The sequence below is a fragment of the Diuraphis noxia genome, unplaced genomic scaffold (assembly GCF_037042655.1).
Source record: "Diuraphis noxia isolate RWA-SAM2 unplaced genomic scaffold, SU_Dnox_SAM2 contig0002, whole genome shotgun sequence".
NCBI classification, from domain to species: Eukaryota; Metazoa; Arthropoda; class Insecta; order Hemiptera; family Aphididae; genus Diuraphis; species Diuraphis noxia.
In genome coordinates, this window is record NW_028301712.1 from 78,481,964 (window position 1) to 78,507,173 (window position 25,210).

At 26.9% G+C, this 25,210-nt stretch overlaps 2 protein-coding genes across 3 annotated transcripts; both read right to left on the reverse strand.

Annotated features, from left to right (window-relative positions):
• Positions 1 to 321: 321 nt before the first annotated feature.
• Positions 322 to 6,080, reverse strand: LOC149058960 (tubulin polyglutamylase complex subunit 2). 2 transcript variants are annotated; one of them, XM_089219310.1, is made up of 4 exons: positions 5,906 to 6,080; positions 5,068 to 5,235; positions 2,863 to 3,323; positions 322 to 724 (listed from the first exon to the last, which is right to left on the reverse strand). In XM_089219310.1, exons 1-4 carry the CDS (start codon positions 5,985 to 5,987, stop codon positions 530 to 532), a joined length of 906 nt encoding a protein of 301 aa, XP_089075436.1. In that variant the 5' UTR covers positions 5,988 to 6,080; the 3' UTR covers positions 322 to 529. The 2 variants fall into 2 exon arrangements, with proteins under 2 accessions (XP_089075436.1, XP_089075437.1); XM_089219311.1 differs by lacking the exon at positions 5,068 to 5,235.
• A 156-nt stretch (positions 6,081 to 6,236) lies between these two features.
• cert (ceramide transfer protein) lies at positions 6,237 to 23,146 on the reverse strand. The gene is made up of 9 exons (XM_089219309.1): positions 22,715 to 23,146; positions 22,298 to 22,637; positions 12,901 to 13,025; positions 12,686 to 12,838; positions 11,388 to 11,588; positions 11,053 to 11,278; positions 10,784 to 10,992; positions 10,470 to 10,602; positions 6,237 to 7,231 (listed from the first exon to the last, which is right to left on the reverse strand). Exons 1-9 carry the CDS (start codon positions 22,937 to 22,939, stop codon positions 7,104 to 7,106), a joined length of 1,740 nt encoding a protein of 579 aa, XP_089075435.1. The 5' UTR covers positions 22,940 to 23,146; the 3' UTR covers positions 6,237 to 7,103.
• Positions 23,147 to 25,210: the final 2,064 nt, after the last annotated feature.

Sequence of the window (25,210 nt, forward strand, 5' to 3'; positions counted from 1 at the left end):
TAATACAAATCTAAAATTTGATAAACTTATAAATAGCTCAACATCATATGAGTCAAAATATTTTTAAAATGTTATGGTAATATAAAGATTAAATGAAAAAGTTATGCACCCACGATCATTTGATTTGGAGTTACACCAAAAATCATAATTGATCTTGTCAAAAACTGATTATTATGAGTAAAACTTTCCGTATGACCTTAATTTTTTTTAAATTTTTTTCCATTGCTTTTAAAAACTATTTGAAATTTTAACGTTCCAAAGGTACCAACTAGATTCACTTTCCCATTCAAGAAAAGATACTAATTTGAAAATTGAAGCATATACCTATAAATTGCTACTTAGCGCGTGGCAGTCAGAGCTTGTATTTCGTCATTTCGTGTATGCAACTTTTTTTAAATAGTTACAATAATAATATTATACATAATTCCAAAAGTAAATTTATGTTATAATTTTAAACTAATATGATTAATTTTTTTCTCAACTATTTTGTTATATATCAATTATCTGTGTATTAAAATAAATAAATAACTCAGTTCAAACCGGAACTCTTATTTGATTGCATTTTTTTACTTTTGGACATTTTGAACGTGGTTTTTAAAATACTAGGATCAAAATTGTTTAGTGGTGCACTATCTGTGGTAAATTGTTCATCGTCATCTAACTGGCCAATTACAGGAACTCGATCGGTCACGTTCAATTGAGGGGCCACCAAATTCATGAAAAACTGAAAATCAAACAAATACCGTTTTATTATGTATTATATGTTCAATAGTGTAAAATGTTATAAGTATTCGAGATCATGAACTAAGATACAATATATGAATTATATCTTAGTGACTTAGTCTATAGTTGGAATGATATTATAATTCAGGTATTTAGGTAATAAGTTATCATAATAATAAGCATATTTATTTGAAACCGCTTTGCCCCTTGTCAAGCACCGCTAACGCAAATCATTTAAAAAAGCGGATAAGTGATGAATGTCAATCTGCTGTACAAAAGGTTAATAATATAATAAATGGTATTATATTTGAATTCATTGATATAATATCATTGTATACGAAAAACGATTCTGAACAGAGACAGTTTGTCAGTTAAGAATATTTTATACTACGTATATTAATTATATTGTTATTATTCAAAATAAATGTAGGTATATAAAAAAATTATATAAAATTATATTAACTATAAAAAAAATTCCAAATAAATCAGATCAAATTCATTCCTATCTATTTTTAATATTTTCTAACCAGCAGCGTATTTACGGGGGGGGGGGGAGATTAATCCCCCCTTGGCCCTTGGTCTTTTTTCCTATTATTAAAGAATTTACCTATATATATAACTAGACACTAAATCGTGTTTAGTATTTTTATGTTCCTTTTATGTGTGATATTCAATGGGTCATACCCTCCCTATAACAATTCTTAAATACGCCACTGTTTCTCACAGCAATTATATCAACTTATGTGTAGCTTTGTATTGAATTTTCAAGTTTTTTGACCCAATTAATAAAATTTTATTAATATTTAAAGAATAAAAAACTAAAACGGAAAATTTCAAATGTTTATAAATAACTTAAAATTTTTTGGAATATTTTGATCAAGTATAGTAATTAATAAATATCCAATTTTTTAATTCAAATGCTCATAAAAATTTAATTAGAATTTCCAATAGACATTTTTTATTTGAGAGAAGTAGACAAACTCACGGAGAATTTTGAAATCTTAGATTTAAAAAGATACATTTTTATGAACTTCTAACTCAAAATGAATTGCAAATTTTCGTGGTTTGTACGTATTTTGTTCAAATCGTTTTCAATCGATTTTGCGTAAAAATTCTAATTTTTCGTTAATTTTAGATTCTGAGCGGAGTGATTTTTTTGATTTTACCATGATGTGTGTTTTTATTTTATTTTTATTTTTTTTGTGTCTGTAATCACGTTTTGGGGCAGTAAAAGTTCTTCGAATTTTGACTTCAGTACCTCGTTCGATCAGAAAATGAATCTTAGGGTTAACCTAACCTGGTACTTTGGGGGGTCAAAAGTAAAATTTTTTAATATTTTTCTGAATAATAGGGATAAACAAACTAAAAATTAAGGGAAAAACATGAAATTTTACGCACAATCAGTTTTCGACAAAATCGATTTTGGTTTTTGATGTAACTTTAAAACAAATGACGATAGATACATGAAATTTTGACTGAATGTTTATAAGTTTATTCTATCCATCCATTAGTTTTTTTTTTAAACTAATAAAAATGTATTTGTTGGGTAGAATAGCTTGAAAATTTAATACAATGCTCTTAACATATTGTTACAATAGCAGTTGAAAAATAAAAGAAATTCATAGCCACAATTTTTTTTATAAGCATTCAAAGTTTGAATTTTGACAAAATACGTAAAAATCACAAAAATTCGCAAATTATTTTAAGCTAGAAATTCATAAAAAATTTTAATTTTTAATTTTTAAGATTTGAAAATTTGATACAAGATTCCTTACAAGCTTGTCAATCTTTGCACTAAAAAAATGTCCTTGTTACCTACTGTACAGCAGAGCGACATCCACGACTTACCCGCTTTTTTTTTCTTTCTTTTCTCGTCGCTTTTGAAAACTACTGGGGATTTCAACTTTTGACCTCCCCAGTGCACCAATTAGATTCACTTTCTAACCGGAAAAGTTACTAAAGTTGAAAATCTAAGCATTATTTCGACAACTATACTTTATATGTATATAAAAACACACATCATTGTGAAATCGATACATCCATCGATCTGCACAGAATCTAAAACAATTGTGCTGATGTTGTTAATAACGTCGTAATGTCGTAAAAATGTCGGTAATAATCTACAGGAACATAATTTACCTCGCCGATAGACGTGAGTCCCATGTCGGTAAATTTGAGTTGCCAGTGCGGCAAGCCCATGTGCACCAGCGCCTTTCTGAAATAGTTGCTAAAGTTCGGGGCGAGTAAGTGCCAGCGGTACGTGGTGTCCAGCAGCCAGACTGACGCGCCGCCGGGCTCGTCGCGTGGATGGACGTCCGGCTGGTTCGCCGCCGCCCGGCCGTCGAGGTACACCAGGCATACATGGCCCACGTCCGAGCTCGAGTCCAGTTCGAATATCTTCGAGTTCTCCGTGAAGTCTGGCGTGTTCCTGTCGGACAGCCGGTCCAGTAGCTGCAGGTCGCGCATCACGTTTACATTGACCGTGTCCGATTTGACGTCGCACAGCCGAACCAGGTCGGAAAGCGGGTTCACGGTTATGTTTCCGATGGGTAAGTTGGACGTACCTCCAATGGCACCGACCGTCGCGTCAGACGTGATGCCTGCATGCAACAAGGACAATAATAATGCATGTATTGGTGTCACGAAAATGCGACAAGATGAGGTGTAGACAGAATACCTCTCTTAATATCACTGTTTCAAAATGGAAAAAAAATGATAGTTGAAAAACACCGGCATAAAAATTTTAAAAACTACTTAGCAAATTCTAGCAAATAAGTAGCAATTTTTCTAAAGTGGTTTGAAGTTTTTGGGTTTAAGTTTCCCCTCCCTCCCCCCCCCCCGGGCAACTTCGCGAACGTGTTAGTTTACAGCCATTGAGTTTGAAACGGCATGCTGCAGTGGCCCCATCAACTCTATAGTTGGTATGAGGCCCCTGTCGGGAATTTCCCGATTTCTGATGACCCAATCCGTCCCTGTCTAGTAGACAGTTAGCACTATATCTTAATCTGATTATACAACTTATAATGCACTATTTATTATATTTTTATTTAAATAGTAAATTATAATTTACTATAGTATTCTCAAGAAAAAAATTGTAAGCATAATAGTATGATGTTATACTACTACTAATAATAATAATAACTTACTGTAATAATACCTTGATACTTGAAAAATTCTATATTTTGACTGGATGCATATTTTTAGTACACCCCCCTGAAGGTAGTTTATTGATTGTACCAAATACTATGGCGTACTTAGACCTGCATTTTGGGGTGGAGCGGTGTTATCCCCCTATTAGTACCTACGCTATTGACCAAACATCGTACTCGATCGTTTGACAGCAATCATTAAATATGGTAATGTTGTAAAAAAATGTATACATTACTGTTTACACTCGTACAAACTTAACAACCAGTAACTATTTTCTCATACCTACTAAAAATTATAATTTCAACAGAACTAAAATATTTTTATTTTTAAATTAATGTTGAAGTTAAAACACTTGATAATAACTTTAAATGCCATGAATATAATAGGTCATAATATAGTCTGCGCTCTACTATGGTGAGAACTGGCTGAACTTGAATGTGGTGTGAACATTGTATACAAAATCATTAATTTTATAATGTATTAAAATCAATTAAAATAGTTATACCTATAATACTAATACATACCAATTATAACACAAACACAATAAAAATACGAATTGATACGAAATGCTCGATTGACATACTTATCATAGTAAGATTAATATTATCTTACGAATGTTTAGGTACGTGCTAATAAAAATAGTAATGAAACCACAATTTATAATAATCGAAAAATAAAAATGTTAACAAACAGTTGATTTGTGGTCGGCTCTGCGAGTCTATAATTGGGATGTAAAATTATGAAATAGTTCTTAATTGAATGTATTAGAATTATTAACGAATAACAACGATCAATTTTGTGATTTACAAATAGTGTACCTATTTTATAGTTAAAAAAAATTTAAGCGCATACCTATACCTATTATACCTACCTACTACGTGTCTACATCCTATAGAGTCCTATAGTCGTTAGAGTCCCATAATCTACAAATATTATCGATGTTGTTGCTATGTTTAAAGACGAAGTATAATAAATGTTAGTAGCGTTATTATTTTAGTCGTATTAAGTCGTACTATTGCAAAGCATTAAGCAATTTTCGATTTTTTATAAAGCTTACGTGGGTCGCGAAAAATGTAGGCCTAAAAATGTGGGTCACGAGTCCATAAAGGTTGAAGACCACTGCTATAGACTATAATATTATGTTATAGGTGATGTTAAAAACATTGTTAATAACAGTATTTTAGGGATAGGTACCTTCAACTCTGTACGACCAAGTCAACTTGAACCCGTCGCACGACGCGTAAAATGACCTGACGTCGTCCGGAAGCATACATCCGTTCCGCTGTTCCCACAAACTTATTTTTGCCTTGTCACAAGGCAGACTCTGTTTGACCGTTAAGTTTCTCACCCCTGGAGTGTTTTCTGCAACAATTCGATCGAAATAAAAACCGAAAATAAGGAAATAAGAAAGCATTATACCTATTATATAATTTTTTGTTTTATTAGCTTTTTTTAATTTTTTTGTTTATAAATGTTGCTTAACGATTTCAATATATTAAAATATTAACAGATCAACATAAAAAACAATAAAATATAAAGTTTAAGTACAAAAACAAAAACAATCAGATGATAAAACCAACCTTCTGAATAAAAAAGATTATAATAATAATGACCTGTTCAGAGTAGTTAGTACCTATTTAGACTACACCACACCACTATATTATGCCATAAATCTATAAAAGCAACGCTCTCAGTTCTAACGTTCATACCTATAATTAATGTAATAAAAATCACTTGATCAAAAACTGTTTTTATTTTTTATTTATTTTGTGAATTTTTGTTTACCAAAGTCTGAGATTCCGAAGAACTTAGAATATTTTTCAAAATCTAACTAAAGCGATACTTTTTTTATAGGTAACACAAGTAATTATTATACGGTTCGTGTATTTTTTTAATCAGAATAAGAAATTTATATAATCACATGAATTCATGCATTTTTTTTAATCCAAACCTCCCACACATTTAGTGATATATTCCCCATCATCCCCCCCTGCGCACGCCACTGTGCGACTTATAGGTTTTTGAAACTCACCAAGAATGGTCAACAGACCCAAAGTGACTTGGTCGTTGAACAAATCCGAAGTAACCAAATCCAGCTTATTGTTATTGGCCATGTCCCGGAGAACGCGCGGTCGAGTTGCAGAGCGGTAACAACTTTTACTGTAGGTAGGTACCTATGCATAGACGTACAGTTATTATCGGCTGTGCGGGTTGTTAGGGCAACGACACAATATTAATCACCATCAACAACCCTAGCCATAGGTACACAAAACGACGATAAAAATCTATAATACCTGATACTATATTGTAAATAATATTATGGCGAAGGAACGATACAGAGGAAAACAAACATACGCTCGTGATATTTTGGATGACACATAGTGTGAATTTATTATTTGAAACGTGAGTAGGACCATATACTAGTACCATTTATAATCAATGGTAGGCTCTACCTATCTGACATCTGTATGTAGGTAGGTATATCAGGCTGACAATAATTATGTTATATTTTTCATACCAGGTGATCTAAATTACATTTATATATATATATATCAAAGATGGAAATATACATTTTACGTACTAATAAATCTTCAGTTATGGTGTAGACACACAAGTCAAAAACGTAGCTATGCATATTATTCACATTTTTAGGCAGTATAAATATAAAAATGAACAACAAAAAATTTAATTTAATAAGCTAGAAAACAATAATCAGTCCTATATCTAATCCATTGGCATTATTGCCACGTCCAAGCATTTCTATGGTAACAAACACCATGAAGTTAATAGCAATTTACAAAGACGTTATGTTTATACATAATTATATAAAAATAATAAATGTTTAAAAAAAATGTAAATTAATATTACACTGAGTAGGTAGTAAATACATAATTAAAAAACAGATTACAATAAAAATTGTAATTTAAAAATTTAAAAAAAATCAAATAAACTAAACAGCTTTTTTGGTTTTGGTATAATTTGGAAGCCATAACATATGCTTACAACAATTCATTACTAAAAATAATAGTTAATTAATAATTATAAATCATGAATTCCGGTTAATTTCTAACAAATTATTATATACACTGCACAGTATACGAATAATATGTACACAAATATAACACATAACACAGTGAAGGCAAGAATGAAAAAATTACTAGTAATAAAACAATAAATAAATAAAGAATTTAACCAATTTCCAGAACAGAATAGTTCAATGATATGATTGTTCAAAGTTTTATTGGCAAGTTTTTTGTTTTTTCTAATACATAAGCAGTGAAACGTTTTAAAAATTTTGGATATTCTCGTTTATAAACTGCCCTCAGAACGGAAGATGGTGCCCAACCGCCTGGATTCACTGTAAAAAGAAACATAACACAACTGTTTATTAATATAATTCAATTGTATATAATATGCTGTATTATGTATTAAAAATGACCAATTTAACTTTTTGGCACAATCAAGTTGCAAGGTTTAATATTATTGCATAATTTTATAGTAAGTACTCAATTATTTAAGGATGGGTGGAAACTACAGTAAGTGTAAAAAGTATTCGTACACTCCGTGTTTTTGAATAAATATACACTTTTCTTTATAATATTTTATTTTTATCAATAAACCAACATTCACATAGTAATTTATATATGTATTACTAAATGTATTACAAAAAAAATACATGACGACAGTAATAATCATAATAATAACAATAATAAAAATATAACTGCAATAAATATTCGTATACTTCAATTTTAGTGATGGAAAGGCCTATTTACTCAGAATAATATTATTAGAAAACGATATGATAAACGTATACCCATTATTAATGATTACCCCTAATTCCCCGATTCAGTTTGCTTCGAAATATTGTTGGAGTATCATTCTATTATGAGATGGGTTGAAAAAAATGTGAAACAAATAAAACTGAACGTGAACTGATTTTGAGATGGCATAATCAGTGCCAATCATTACGTCAAGTATCAAAAATTGTCAATAGAGCTCATAGCACTGTAAAAGATGTGATAGATCGATTCAGTGAGCGTAAAAGTCACAAAAATAAGCGACGGCCTGGTCGGCCACAAAAACTTTCGAACCATGACAAACGTATAGTCATACAAACAGTTAAGATGGATCCAAAAATTATCGCTCCTAAAATAGCACAAAATCTTGCAAATTTTTCTGGAGTACATGTTAGTGAAAGTACAATTAGAAATTGTTTGAAAAACAGTGGTTAGCATGGTCAAATAGCTCGTTGAAAATATTTTGTAAATAAGAAAAATAGACAAAAGAGGCTTGCTTTTGCAAGTGGCAACTTACATCGCTCTATTAATTTTTGGAATAGAGTAATATTTACAGACAAAAGTAAATTTAATATTTTCGGCTCAGATGGAAGACGTTTTGTGTGGAGAAAATCAAATGCAGAAATGGAACCAAAGAATTTACAACATACAGTTAAATACGGAGGAGGTTTCGTAATGGTTTAGGGCTGTATGAGTGCTCAGGGTGTTGGAAACTTGCACTTTATTGACGGCATTATGAACCAAGACATATACTTAAATATTTTGAAGTCAAATCTTACAGCAAGTGCTGAAAAAATGGGCATCAAGGACGATTTTGTGTTTACACAAGATAATGATCCCAAGCACACTGCAAAAAAAGTCAAGGCTTGGTGGTCTAAAAATGTAACAGAATACCTTGTTACACCACCACAATCTCTGGACATTAATCCTATTGAGAATTTGTGGGACCATTTGGACAAAAAAATTCGAAAGCATAATATTTCAAACAAAGAAACTCTAAAAAACGCTCTAAAAGAAGAATGGAATAAAATAACTGCAGAAACAACATCTCATCTGGTTGATTCAATGTCTAGAAGACTGAAGGCTATATTAAAGTCCAAAGGCTACCCTACAAAATATTAAACAAGATTATGTAATGATTTAAAAATATTTATTTAGTTAAAATTATTGGGTGTACGAATATTTATTGTAGTAATATTTATTATTATAATTATTATTATGATTATTACTGTCATCATGATTTTTTTTGTTTTGTAATACATTTAGTAATATATCAATTACTATGTGAATGTTGGTTTAAAACAAAAAATAAAATATTATAAAGAAAAGTGTATATTTGTTCAAAAACACGGAGTGTACGAATACTTTTTACACTCACTGTATATAATATTGTATTATACATGTAAAAAATGCAATATAATATGTAACATAAAATAAAGAAATACAAATTAACCAATCTTAGCTCATGTATAAAACTATATAGCGCATAAGTTGTCCGCTGACTGAGTGTATATTAAAATTAAAATTACTTAATTTAAAAACGTAGAAAAGACTGTATCTCGAGACCAGAACATTTTAAAAGCTAAGCTTAAGGTACCTAGTGCGGTTGTATATTAGATTAGAGTAATATAATGTTTCTTAATTTTGATGGTTTTACTAAAACTAATACCGATGAAAAATTTACAAAATAAGTTGTATATCATTTAATAGGTGAACATTTTTAGATATGCTTGATTTGATAATATAATAGAAAGAAATTTAAAAATTCAAAACACTTTTTATAGCTGAAACTCTTATTAGTAGAAATTGTATTTTTAAACCTAAGCGGAAATAATGTAAATTATAAATTTATAATCTTACTGAAATTTATAGTATTATATAATATATATAAATTATTATACTTGAAAACAGAGTCCCCCAAGGTTCCTACTTAAGTATTTTGCTTTTTCAAGCTGCAATTAACAATCCATCGGATGCAATTAAATTTCCTGTTAAATCAATTATATTTTCTGATGATACTCATATCTATCTTAAAGGGAAAAATATTAAATCAATGACTCGTCTTCTTCAAGATTGCCTCAACAATCTGTCTAAGTGGTGTTTCCACACAGGATTTATACGATCGACCGTAAAGATGAAGTATTTTTAAACAGACTACATATAGGTCACACAAAGATATCCCATTGACATTCCACACAAAGAGAAGAACCAACACTATGCCAAACCTATGGAAAACCATTTGCAATTAAACACCTCATTGTGCACTTTTGAAATAAGAAGTAGCCTTGGAATTCCAGACAGCCTCTTTGAAGCTCTGTGTCCCATTGATGAAAACAATCATAGAATTATTTCATTTCTCAATTATATTGATAATATGTATTATGCAATCTAGTGAATTCTATGTATTTATTTTATTTTTATTTTTTTTTACTTTGTGTTACAATATTAGTTACAACAATTATGTAACATAAAATACAAGATATAAATAAGTTACTTGTAAATAAAAGAGAAAACAAAATGTTTGACTATATTAAAACGCCTGTATGGTTGAAAAAGAATAAAATGTACAATATAATATTTTTTTGTTGGCTTGAAGATATTTTTAGTATCAATAGGAATGTAGGCAGAGTTTAAAAGGGAAACAAGTTGATCCTGTTGAGTTTATAGGCTGGTGCATAAGAAGTATTTATTGTTATAAAACTAATATTTATAATGTAGTAAGCTAATAATCTTAGTTGTTGATACTTAACCATGAATAATAAAAATTTAAAAAATATTATAAAATTATTATATTCTTACCAACAGCGCAATAGGTAATTTTACATGTAATATCATCTCGTTTTATCTCACGGCCTTTAGCTGCGGGAGATATAATTGTTTGACCCATGAGAATAATAGTCAGATAAATACGAACTTGTTTACCTCCATTAGGCTGAAAATAAATAAAACATGGTTATTAACACTATTGATAATCTTCTGTATACTGTGTTATTAAATGTACATATCTTTTCTTCTCATAAATATGATATTAAATTTAGTTACATAATAAGTTAACACTGAGAACAAAATAAATTAAATTAAAATGGAACTTTTTTAATATCTTAATGACATACAGGATGTGATGGTAATTCTACTGAGTTGTTGACAGTTGCCCACATGTGAGGGCTGTCTTCAGACTTATTCCCTTCATCAGGAACATGTGTAAGATGAGACCAAAACGTAGCATCACGTTGTGCTGCTGGCCAAATGCGTTTGTGTATCTGATGGAACAATATTGTGTCTTCGGCAATTTTATCAACAACATTCATTGTTTCTAATGTACCTGGAGATATAATATTTTAGTTTTAAGTTTTAAAATTTATAAATTAGAATATTATTTTACCTTCCCAATCATATCTGTATTCAGGATAAAAAAAGTAATGACATAATTCTCGACCTGTAATTCCTTTCACTTGATGAGTTGCTTTCAGAGGATCAACAACTAATCCATCTTCTTCGACTTCTCTTCGGTACATTTTCATTTCCCCATCTTCGACAAATAATTGCCAAGCTCCTTTGCCAAGACCCATACGAGCTGATCTAATTTGCTCGGCAACTACTCGCTCAATCTTAATACACAAAATTCTGGATTTACTCAAATGTATGATTGAATTTTAATTTAATATTAAGAAAAAAAATACAAATTTATCAATATATAGTATCAAACAGTGACATTACTTCTGGCCAATATACATGTTTCAAAGAAGCATTTGTTGCAGCAGCTCTTATCAGCTCACCCCAATTTGTCTGAGCCGTTTGAACATTATTTTTTGTACACTGCAGTAACTGATCTTTCCTTTGTTTAGCATCCTCGGCAGAGTTATCGTTGGATGATTCAACAGCGTCATAAAATTCATCTTCCGCTAAAGTAGAATGTTCCTGCATAATTGAACAAAGAATTTGTTATTAAGCTGAGAAAATAATAGTTGTAAACAAAAATATTAAAAGAATATTAGGTTAAGCTATTTAATTAATTTGGGTAACATATACTATAGTTGAATTTTAATTTAAAACAAGTCACAAAAAACAGTTTTTGACTTGAACAAATTGAACTTAATAGTTCATACTTCATAAGCTTTTTAAAATAGATGAGTTATAATTTTTTTCTTAGAAAGATGATTCAGTATAAAAAATTTAAAAAATATAGTTACATTATTTTTAAATTAATACTAATGAAGAAAACATTAATATTTATATAATTTTAACCTACATATTTTATAAAAATATAAAATGCTTAGCAAAATATTGAAACATTTTAATGAGAAATATAAATAAAATGCACTATTTACAATATATACTCAATATACATTTTAGATCTCGAATGTATTGGTTTTACATGATATATTTTTAATCGTCTGAAGATATTGTTTAGAAGAAAAATTTTAGCTAAAAATAAATAGTAAAACGTAACAGAAAGCTTAAATTTTTATAATAAAACCTTATCACAATTTTACATAATAAATACATTAATACTACCTTTTTAGAAATAGTACTCATTATGAACTTAATACTAAAACTGGCAACTTAAAAAAAAAAAAATGGTTGAATTTAGTCTATAACATTTAATGTTAAGTATATGTAAGGAACTGATTAAAAGTAATAACTAGAAATTGACTAAATTATAGAAGTAGCAATTCAAAATTGTTTATCTTATTAGTATTTCATATCTGCTTTTAACATATACATATTGATAGTATAATATTTGGACTATGACCAGTTCAGTAAATATGACCTCGTTAAAACATAAGTTCATCATGAACATTTAACAATACATTTATTTTTATAAACATTAGTTGTTATAGATAATTTTTTTTAAATATTTATCGTAAGAACTTATAATATTATTATTGAACTAATTTAACAATATCTTTTAACTATAATATAGAGTTGAGTACTTTTACTTATTATGAAATAGAATTATATATATTGAAATAGTGGAAAACCTAAACAGATGATTAATTAATAGTTATACATACAGTTAACTCAGCTCCAGCAAGTACTTGGGCTCTTTCTTGGTCTGTGAGCCCATCAACTAGAGATAATGTCCGCACTACTTCTTCTAAATCTTTCCGATTATTTATTTCTTTCTCCAACATAGATTCCCAAGCTGTCTCTCTTTGATTCATAACCTGGAAAAAAATTAGATATTTAAAATGTAAAAAGTGAATTTTATTTTCTGCTTATAACACACTTCAATACAATGTTTTAAAATTTCTAAAATTCCAGACGATGTTGCTTTAAATGCTACCGCTTCACCTTTAAAATCTAAAGCTTCGCATGTGTATTTTTGATAGGATTCATTTTTTGATACACCTTCTAGAAAGAAAAAAGATAATAAACAAAATTAAAATAGTTATTTAAGTTGATAAGTGCTATTCGTGACATCAAAAAAAAAATTTAATATATAAAGTTGGTACATAATACACATATACATATAAATAATTGTACCTACTATCATACAAATGAATATTATCACCTGCTAAGTTTTAGATTTAAACATATAGATTAAATAAATAGGTGCCAAATATTCCAAATCTAATACATATACCTAATCAGTATGGTTTGAATTGGTGTATTAGTAGAAACGTGTCATAAAACAATTTATAGTATGTATAGTACCTACAATAAAACTTAGTTATCACTCATCACTTAGTTTCACCAATCACCAAAACATTTGTTTATTTTAAGGATATTCTAACATTATTTTTTTTAAATTTTGTTTGGATACCAAAAAACTTACTATTTTTTATTCTATGAATAAAAATAAAACATCTTTAACAATTATAAATAAATTTAACTAAGTAAATCATATAATTTAAACTTGATTCATAATAACAACTCATCAATAATTGCAATAATACCCATTGACCTATATTATGAAGTTTCCATTAAAGTTTTTTTTTAAATCTTTTTATTTATTTTTATTTATTATTAATATAGGATTATTATTTGCTATTGTTTATCTTCATTTAACAATAATATAATAAGTTATTCTACAAGTGACAAATGATGATTAAATAATGTAGATAATATACATTAAACCCACATACATAAAATAATAAATATTTATAATAAAGATAAACAGAATCTCAAAAACAAATACTTATTATTTACTATTTAGATACTGAACTATGTATGAAGTTAACAAAATATTGGAAATTTTAAATTAAATGCAATATATTCTTCAGAATGTGTGTGGTAATAATTAGGTATAAGGTTTGAAATGTATATATTATTTATAAACTGTATTGTCTGGTAGCTAATTAGTTGTTATTTGAAAATTAAACAATTAAGAATAAACCACATTATACTTTAAAACGTCAAATTACAAAACAAGTAAATTAAAAGTTTATTTCATAGGCTAATAACTCTTAAATTGTACTTATTAACACGTTCAATAAATAGGTCATTAAATTTTATGTAATATAAAACTAACTATAAATTAATTAGGTAATCATAGGTAGATTGCGATGACGGGAATGATTAATTATTTCAACTAAATTTGTATAAAATAACAGTTAATAATATAATATTATTAAGAATTTTGTCACTAGAACGATCTCTTAGGAACATTACTAACAACAGTTTTTAGTGGTTTTTACCTACACAACTAAGGCTTAGCCTATCTAATCTGTTCATATTTAATTAGACAAGCTTTCAATACCTGAATAACCAGACTTTTTTAGAGCTTCAGTAGAATTCTTAAAAAAAAAAAAATATTAAAAAAAATTAACATACATACCTATTTAATTTGAACATAAAGAAAAATGTTTTCATCTAACTTCAATGCAACAATACAGTTGTATTTAAATTAATTTGTGTAACTAAACATTTAAAAAAAAAAAAATGGGCATGTAAATAAACCATATTTACATATCTAACACTATACATAGCATAATTTATCTATATGATGAATACTATTGTCTATTGTTGTATTGAGCTCAACACCTCTAACTTAAAAAGGTCATAAATATAAATGTGACTGAAATATGTAGTTTGATGATAACTATTGCTATAGAGATGTATTTAATAGTGTATAACATGGAGTTAAATACCAGTATTACTACACAAAAACATAACTTCTAAGTACTTCTAAGCAATGACGACAATGAATACATACATCAGTTAATAATATTGTATAAAATATTTTATTTTATGCAATATAATATCATAGTGACCTTTGTATTAGGCTTTACAATTACAATAGTAAGTTATTATTTATTTTATAACAATTAAATAATCTCTTATTTTAAATTTTGAACAAAGCATTATTTTATTTTATAGGCCATTTTTTGAATAGATGAAAATACACTAACATATTCTCTCAAACATTTTAAAATAATAAACACTGGATTATGAATAGTACTTTAAATTATTTAGGTTATTTATCTATTTTCCTCGTTGATTATCAATTTTGATTGAAAATCAAGCATTTTTTAACTTTTAAATTTAATTAGCATATATATGCTATTGTGTAGATATATACTTATAATTACCTTCAGTATTAAGTATTAAATAAACATAATATTAAAATTAGTAAATTTACTTAACAATTATAATTAATAATAAATCTAATATACTGAGCATTATACAGGGTAATTCTTTTATCATGAACCACTCATTATTTCAAAAAGTATCAATGTTTTTGAAAATATTTTTACAAAGTTTCATGTACTTAAAAAAACAATGTTTTTATTAAAAAATTATATTTTTAAATATTTTTTATCCTTCTAATTTTTTAACTTTTTTGAATGACAACCTAGAGTTTTAATTTCATATTCCAAAGCAGAAAATGTTTCTAATTATTTTAATATGTAAAAATCAAATTTTGGACAAGTAGTTTATGAGTTATAAGAATTTAAAGTTTAGAGAAGTGGAGTAATGGACAAACATTTTGCGGGGTAACCCCGTACCACTCCACTCTGCCAATCTAAACTTTAAATACTTATAACTCATAAACTACTCGCCTTAAATTAGATTTTTATGAATCAAAATACTTAGAAAAATATTTTGCTTTGGAATATGAAATTAAAACTCTAGGTTTTCATTCAAAAACGTAAAAAAAATATAAGGATAAAAAATATTAAAAAACATAATTTTTTAATAAAACCAATTGTTTTTTTTTAAAACATGAAACTTTGTGAAAAAATATTTTCAAAAACCTTGATACTTTTGGTAATAATGAGTGGTTCATGATAAAAGAATCAACCTGTATATTGTATAGTCAATACTGCTCATTAACATTAGTAAAAATAACTAAATTATTTAAAAATAAAATATATTCAAGAGATAATTCTTTATTTTTTTACTATAAACATCCGGTTAGATGTTTTATAATATTATTATTTGGTGTAATATCGAGTAAATATAGTGGCTATCATTATTAATGATACACAAAGTCTATTCTTTGATTACCTTATTTAAACATGCTAATTAGATACAATTTATAGATATATTTTAATTATTAATTATTTTTTTTATTTTTTTTTTTTTATTACATTTCTTGTAACATCATATTTTACAAACACCTATTTTAAACAAAAAAAATTCAATTATCAACAATCATAATGGCAATATTTTAATTTGGTTTGCAGAATTTAAACACAACATTTAAAGAACTATGATATTAATGTTTTATTACATACCATAGATTAAATATACTTTAGTATATTATTATAAATATACTTTAGTATATTTAATCTATGTACATACCTAGAAAAAATAATTTGTATAATATATTGCCTATTTATGTATTTAAAAAAAAATTAAACTCTATTATCAAGACTAAAACAATAGATATAAGGTATATACAAATTTATTTCCCTTATGATTATTGAATTTTTGTTATTTATTACCTACATTCTTCGATTATTATTAACAAATTACTTTATTACATATATATATATAATATATAAGCTTTAGGGAACTCAATGTATTGGCAAAATGTACAATACTTATATTATGTAGTTTAGCAGGAATTACTATAATTCTAAATACATTAATTTGAATCTAAAAAACAATTATTATTCAACTAATCAAAATATAAACAAGTATTATATAAAAGTTTTGAGTTTGATGGCAGGATTAAAAACATGTAATAACATAATTAGTTTTCATGATAAAATTAAACAATTTTATATGCATACACATTTGAGTATAAATAAGTTAAAATGTATAAAGTATACATTGAAAAAAATAAATAGGCAAATTAAAACTCATAATTTAATTTGAGTTCATACTATTGAATTCCGAATTTTAACAAGAAAAATGAAGTTGGTTATCATTCACTTATCATTGTTTAGTATTTTTTTGGTAAATTTTTATTCAGTTTAAATTATTTTAGCCTCCTAACTCTAATAATTAGATAGGTGGGATATATAGGATATATGGGTTACACATATTTTTAATTGCCAATGGTTCAGACATTGGAGTTCTGATAGACATCAGATAAGTAATAAAATGAATAATAAGAATACATATAACTGTAATGGTAATATTTTTGAAACAAGTATATAACACGCAACAAATGTTAATTTGTGACAACAACATAATGATAATATTACAGTTCCTATTATATTTTCCTACTAGTGGGAGAACAAATAGTAAAGTAGATGGTGCTATTGTAGGGGACTTAGGTAGTTCAGCTTTAGTTTAAGAACACGTGTTTGAGTGTAACAAGTGATACGATTATCTCACTAAACATAGTATAGATTACAGGCAGGTAGAATGTACTACATTATCACATTAGTCAACTGTACGTAGACATAAATGGGTGAACCCAATAATACAAAGGTACTTTCTTAATTATTACTTCTGGCATTCAAAATTTGTTTAATAAACTTAATAAAATGTTAATAATTAATAATTTCTTAATTTTTTGTACTTAAAATTGATTTTACAATCTATTACTACAAATTTGGACAGACAAGTATGCAACACAAATTAAATGATGCAATTAAAGAAATCTTATAATAAAGCAACTTTGAGATTTCAGTAATTTATCTGCAAAGCAAAGACTAATAATTTTTTTATTAAATTGAACATTATATGATACCTAATATCAAATTTCAAAAGTAAGTAGGATTTTATACTTTTAAAAATGTTACATTTTGGTTTTTATAATATGAATGAAATATCTATATAACTTATATTAATACCATAAAAAGATAACAATTTTTTTTTTCTATATTGAGCAAATAAGAATTTTTTAACATAATATTTCAAAACTAACATCAAAATTTATAAGGTGCTTAAGTTTAACTATTTGTTCTATAAAAATCCATGGTTTCAAGAGATTAATAATTTTAAATATCATTGCTTAAAGATTATTGAAAACCTGTAACTAATTATCTGGTTCAATGTTAACTTTTAATATATTATAAGATCACCAATACATATTAAACACTGGCAATGTAGTGTAATAAGCATAAATACATTTTTTTAAATGTTAAAATAATATATTTATAGTAACACAATACACATTTAAGATAAATACAATTATCGATAAGAAATATTAATAATACAAATTATAATTCGCATAATTTAGGATGTCATTAATTTCCACTTGGTTTAATTATCAAACTGAAAAATCTAAAAAGGCTGATTATTGGTAACTATTATATTTGACAAAACAAAATTTAAAAACATTAAATTTGGTCTAATTTGAGAAGCAGTACTGCAGTAGTAATATATTGTTGCAAATAATATTGTAAAATATTACAGCATGGTTTTATAGCCTTATTTTAATATTACATGCATATTATATAAATACCCCTACATTATAAATAATAGGTTTCAATAGGGCAAATGACGAATCCAACTTATATTACCTACTCACATATTTATCATAAACCATTCATACAAAAAAATATCTTGGTAACTTAAAATTTGAAAAATATTTAGCAAAGCTGTATTTATACCATTACATATAATATTATTATATCCTTTAGATACCTATAGGATTTTTTTTTTAATAAAATAAGCCAAGAAGTATTTATATTTGTATGCTTTTAGTAGACCGCTTAAATTCAATTTCAAATATACTGATAATTTATTGGCATCCTATATTAATATAAATTTCTATTCAGATCGAGAAACATATTTTGTGGCAAATTTGTGCGTTGAGCCCCTTCACTACACACCAAGAACCAGGAAATAGATAGTTGACATTGTTAGATAACATAATTGACACTGCTTGATAGCCGTCGACAAAAACTAGTCACTGCATACAGTTATTATACTGAATAGAGTATGCTAGGTAATATAACTATGTTTAGTTTTATTATTTGTTATTTATAGCTACAGACCATGGTTTTTTGTAAGATATATATATATATATATATTAAAATATGATATTATATTCATTTAGTTGATAGTGATTTAATACTAGAAGTTTGAGATAATCTTTTACAAATGGTCTTAAGAGCTAGGCTTAACGCTGAATCTTGATAAGTGCCATAACATGTCATTCACTAAGAAACATTCTGTAATTATTTCATTCTACAGACTAAATAATATTGAAATTTCACGTGTTGAAATAATAGTTGATTTAGGTTTTATGTTCAACAGTTCTCTAGATTCAGGACTACATATAAATATGACATGTTGTACAGCTTACAAGATACTTGGGTTTATAAAAAGATTAGCTCACGACTTTAAGCTAGGACTATCTTTAAAAATTCTTTTTTGTTCACTTGTCTGTCCTATTTGAAAATATAATGGTGTTCTTTGGAATACACAATATACTGCAGGTAACTATCGCAAACTTAGAATGGTACAAAGAAAATGTCTAATTTTTGTTGTATTTTATTCTACATATTATACACTATCTGCCTCACAACTATCACTGGTTTCCGAATTACTCAATATTTATACCCTTTATTTTAGGGTTAAGATTTCTTAATGAATTGTTGTTTCTTGTTTGGTTTAATAGATTCTCCTTACCTTTTAAATCTTATTAGCTTTAGGGTACCACAACATATTTCTAGAAATCATACTCCTTTCTATATCCCTCCTTACACCTCTAATTACTTAGCGAATGAACCTGTCACACGACTAATGTCTCTTGTCAATGTTGACATTTCCCACATCAGTTAATGCTTATACCTATGTATATATGTATAACTAACATGCATTTTTATTATAATAAAATTGTAACTATAATTTAATTGTAAATCTGTATATATCTAATTTTTTTTCCCCCCAAGGGCTAGTTCCTTAAATATAAATAAATAATCTTGCTTGTTTTATACATTAAAAATAAATAAAAATAAAATATTATTAGGTATAGCATTGGATTTTAAAATAAGGTTTTTTACTTTAATATATTATGCTTTTGTCAAAATAAACAAGCAATTGAATTATGTAACTTAGCCATATGAATAAGTGATTACTAATTTGTAATTACTATTTCATATTTATTCAATGTAAACTATAATTATCTACAGCAAGTATTGAACATTATCATCAGCATTTTGAAATTAATACTAAATTTATTCAACTGTTAATAACTTTTATATTATGAAGATATCAAATTAATTATTTGTATTTATCATCTTACTCAAACAAAGGGATAAAAAAATGGATAAGTCCTTCAATAAAAAATGAAGAAAAAAAACAAATATTTTAAAAAGTATATTAAAAAATAATAATAATTTTAACATAATAGGTATAGATATTTAGTAGCTAAGTACTAAATTTTTCAATGATTTTAATTTTTAATTTTAATTTTAATTTTTTAATGAGCTATATAGAAGTAAAAAAAAACTAATTAATTTTTGTTTCAACATTTTACATATCATTATACAAAATACTTTTTATGTATAAAAATGATAAAATAAAATAAATAAAAGTAAATACAATTGTATTCGATGTTTATTTTAAACTCACTGTAAGTGTAGTTGATTTGTTAAATTTGCATTAAATAATGTATCTTAAATTCTTCATCAAGTTTTAAATTGTTTAATAATTGTTGAACTTAGTATTTACTAAGTTTTAACTAGTATTTCTAACTAGTATTAACCACAGTATTTAACTTGATATATTAATGAATTATCAGTAAACTATATTTATTAAAAAATAAAAATGTTGTATTTATTTAAAATTTTAAAAACATTTATTCAATAACTTTAAATACTATTCGAAAAATACTGTATGGGATGTTGCAGTAGGGGTATTTTTTCCCTAGAGCAGAGTATTTGTGTTTACTGTGTTTTACAGAAAATGTTTTTTCTGTGATTTGATATAGGACACCCACACACCTTTTAAATTATTTAATGAATCACATGATTTAAATATACCACTTTTGTGCCACTGTTGTTATAGATACATTAACTAGAGTTCGCATCAAGCGTACTGCCGGTTGGTAACTCCGTCCAATCGATGTGGTATATTTTAGGTAACATTCATACACAAAAACTGGATTCCTATAATAGGTATAAGCAAAGCACACCAAATAAATGTATAAATGTGAGGTAACAATTAAAAAACAACTTGTGGTTTTGTGGTTTGCTGATTTACCAACTCCCAGTTCGTTTGATGTGGACTATTTAATAGTAGAATTGATTACAAAATGCTCAACATTATACAAAATCTATAAAATTTAAAAATATTTTTTAAGTAGTCTGAAAAAAAAAATTATCATAACAACAGAGTAAGAAATACACATTCTACTATAAATTGATTTTGAGTTTTATGGGTAAATAATTTGATAAGCTTTATAATACCTAGTTTATTAAGATCCGGAACCCTTTCTTGAAACAAATACCTTCTATCCATAATATTAATAAGTGATAACTGGGGTCCAGAAATTTATGAATTTGCGTGTCTTTACCTCGCAGTATTTTCAAAAATGCCACCATACCTGTAGGTAGAACTATTATGGTTACTTATGGAAACAATCAGTAATTCCAAGTATTCATAATATGATCTAATGAATAACCGATTTTATATTTTCCACATCAAAAATATTGTAGTGTCATCACTACATTGTATTGGATACTATGTTATAAAAACATTATAATCTCTGAGAATCAAAGCATAAAGTTTAGATGTTGTTCTTAGGTTGTATTTAGTTGTATTTCTAAAGTACAGGTATAATATATTTAAAATCAATCAAACCTTACATCTTTTCTTTTTGTTTAAACCTTATGTAAAAAATTAAATTTGATATTTTGATAGTGTTCAATGCATGAACTTCTAGGCCCTAGTGATTACTATGTTGTCGTATACTTTTTAACTCAGCAACTTAAAATTTCATAGAAAAATTTAGATATAACATTTTTTAATTACCTTTTAAAAATAATCATAGTTTTACAATACTTTAACTAAAATTGCCACTTAATAATTAAAAAAAATATTTATAATTACTTTATGAAGGGAGTTCAAACTCAATTAATTTCATAACATTATAAGTTATAACTAAGTATAACCTGACTAATTAATTTAAATATTGATTAGGTAGGTCCTGTCAATTATTTATCTCATTTAACACTTAAATACTTATTAATATGATAGCAGATACCAATAAGAAAAGTTGTTTTGGTACTTAACCTATTACAAGAATTTACATTAGGTATGAATATATTTACCATTTGAAGAGGCAAATTCTGCTAAACATGTATCGAAATACATTTGAAGTCGTTCAATCTGGTTAATTAAAATACCTCTAAATGCTACAAGTTCATTGAGTTTATCTTGCAAGCCTTTATTTTTCTTAAACACTGGTGACATGGTGGACATATTACTGGATAATATAGAAAGTGAACTGCCATTTCGCTTCAAATTGTTTTCACTGCCGTATCCGGATTCAGCTTTAAGTGAATCTATGACATCTATCCAATGATTTTTAGTTGCTGATGAGTCAGCTCGTAAATACCAAGCACAATCATTTAGTGACACGTCAAAACGGCAGTCATCTACTTCATGCACCTATAAAATTAAACAACTGTATAATTACTTAAGAGAATTTACAAATACTAAACACCATTCCCCATCAATTAACATACCTTGACAGTAGCTTTCAATAGACTAATTGCACCGCGGCATCCACACTCAGTTTCTGATTGTGATTTAAAGTATAGTAAGGTGCCGTTCTTCAATACAAAATATCGCTTTTGCCAGCCGTGTAAGAAGTTGGTCCACTTATTCAGGTACCCTTGCAGTTCAATTCTGACTCGATCTTGGGTTTCTTCGTCGTCTTCGTTGATCTGGGCTATCGGACACTCTGCCATCACACTGGCTTAGTAGTTAGTTTACTTTGTAGAATCGTTATAGGTACATTTCTTTAGAGTACACGTTCGACTATTATACTATACCATCATTCAATAAGCATTAAATTGTACAACCACGCCTATACAATGATTGAGTCAGTTAAATAGCCCATTAAAATCACTTGAACGCTATAGTAAAACGTAATTTTGGTAATTGAAAATAATATTATTGAATTCTTTATCATGTTTATCACTACCTCGATGAGTATTTCCGATAATAATTTGTTCCAATCATGGCTGTTACAGTGCATTCATAACAGACGGCGAAATATGATTGCGTACAAGTCACCACCCAACATCGCATAGACTAGAGTATACCATATTACCAAGATACATTGAGGAGAAATTAAAAGTATTCAAACACTTTTTATGTAGATAACATGTGTCTACTCAAATATGCATACTTAGTTAAATACTAAAAAAAATATTTTAAATAATCAAATACCTACATTTTCATTTCCGTTGAATAGTTAAAAATATTTTTTTTATTTTCGATTTAATAACGTAGTATTAAAAAAAAAATCGAGTAGAATAATCTACGAAATTTATACAAAACATAACAATGCTAAAAATAATGTTGATCAGTTAATTTATGTAGTAAAACAATTTGAAAACCTATGTACCTTTATTAATAAAAGGATATTTATTTGTAATCAAAATTAAAATACTTCTTTATATACTAATATAAGAGGGTAGGTATAGTAGGTATACACGTTTAAATTGAACTACCTACCTATATGATAATGAATAATGATACAGTTATTATGAATAGGTTAATAGGTAATTTGTTCTAAAATTATTTCATTATTATTTAAATAGGTAAGTGTATCATTGTATTTCGAACTATTTTTAAGTATGTATATGCAATTTAATTATTGTTTTCTCTGCTGTATAGGTATTATTGAAATATTCGAAATAAAATTTAATCAAAACATCAATGAAATAGGTAAAACAAATATTGATTAATATAGTCTTTTCAATTCCTATAAAAATTATTTTGTATACTTCCTGACTATAGTATTTACTGGCTACTGCACTATAAACGAACGAATATAGAATTACTATAAAAAAGAAGGAATAGAACAGAGTAAGAAAATATGAAAGAACAATATTGACAGAGCTATTGACATTATAAGATTTGTTGCATATTAATGACAACATTATCATCACTGATGGATTTAACGACTTTAAAATATTATGATTAATTATATTAAACAGACCTAGCTAGGTGCTGCAAAAGCAAACATCGAATATCATATTATAAACACATTTATACACATACGAGTGTACAAGATACAGGTAAGTATTAATGTATAAATAGGTGGAGTTAATTTAACAATAATAATAATAATAAAATAATATATATATATTATGTAGATTTTAGCTAGGTATACATATATTATAGTTTCTTTGAGTGACGAAATACAAATATTATGCATCATAAAGTGCTGTCGCTGGTAGGTACATTTTAAAACATTTGTATGTTCATATTTTATTCCATGCCAAGAAATCCTTAATGTTAAATCGTTTCCGTATAATACAAATATACATAAATATAGGAAATGGGAAAATAATTGCCACCTTTATAAAAGGAAACACCTCTTTAGACCCACCCCACAACGCGATTACCTATCTGATTCAAAATAATATTAAAAGCAAAAACATTCAACATAAAAATGAAAGTTTCGTAATATCTTAATCGTAATATCACCAAAACAATACATTACACAGATTTAATGTAGTATTTCAAGGACATTTGAGTTTGAATTTTTTCATTAAATAATAAGTTAACGTAGTTACTTGTACTTGATACATGATAATGATATAATTAATTACTGATTAAAGATTAGTCGATTCGATTACATAACATAACAGTAACATATACTGATAGGTACCTACTAACTTATAAATTGGTTAAATTATAAAAAACATTTGGTACTTATAACATCGACAACATCCATCAATTTTTTTTTTGGGGATAGTGTTTTGCGCCAATTTTAGTAGGTATTATAGGTACCTACTAGAAATGTATGCCATTAAGACCTAAGTATATTTAAGTGTATATGTAATCTGAGACCTGAGTTGAAATATACAAAACAACATGTAATTTGTGCCACATTTAAGATCTAAATCTTAATTTTATAATTTACGTCACACAATTAAATTTTTATAATTCACCTGATGAACTTACAGTAACTCTAATATTTAAATTAACAGCACACTATTGAAACC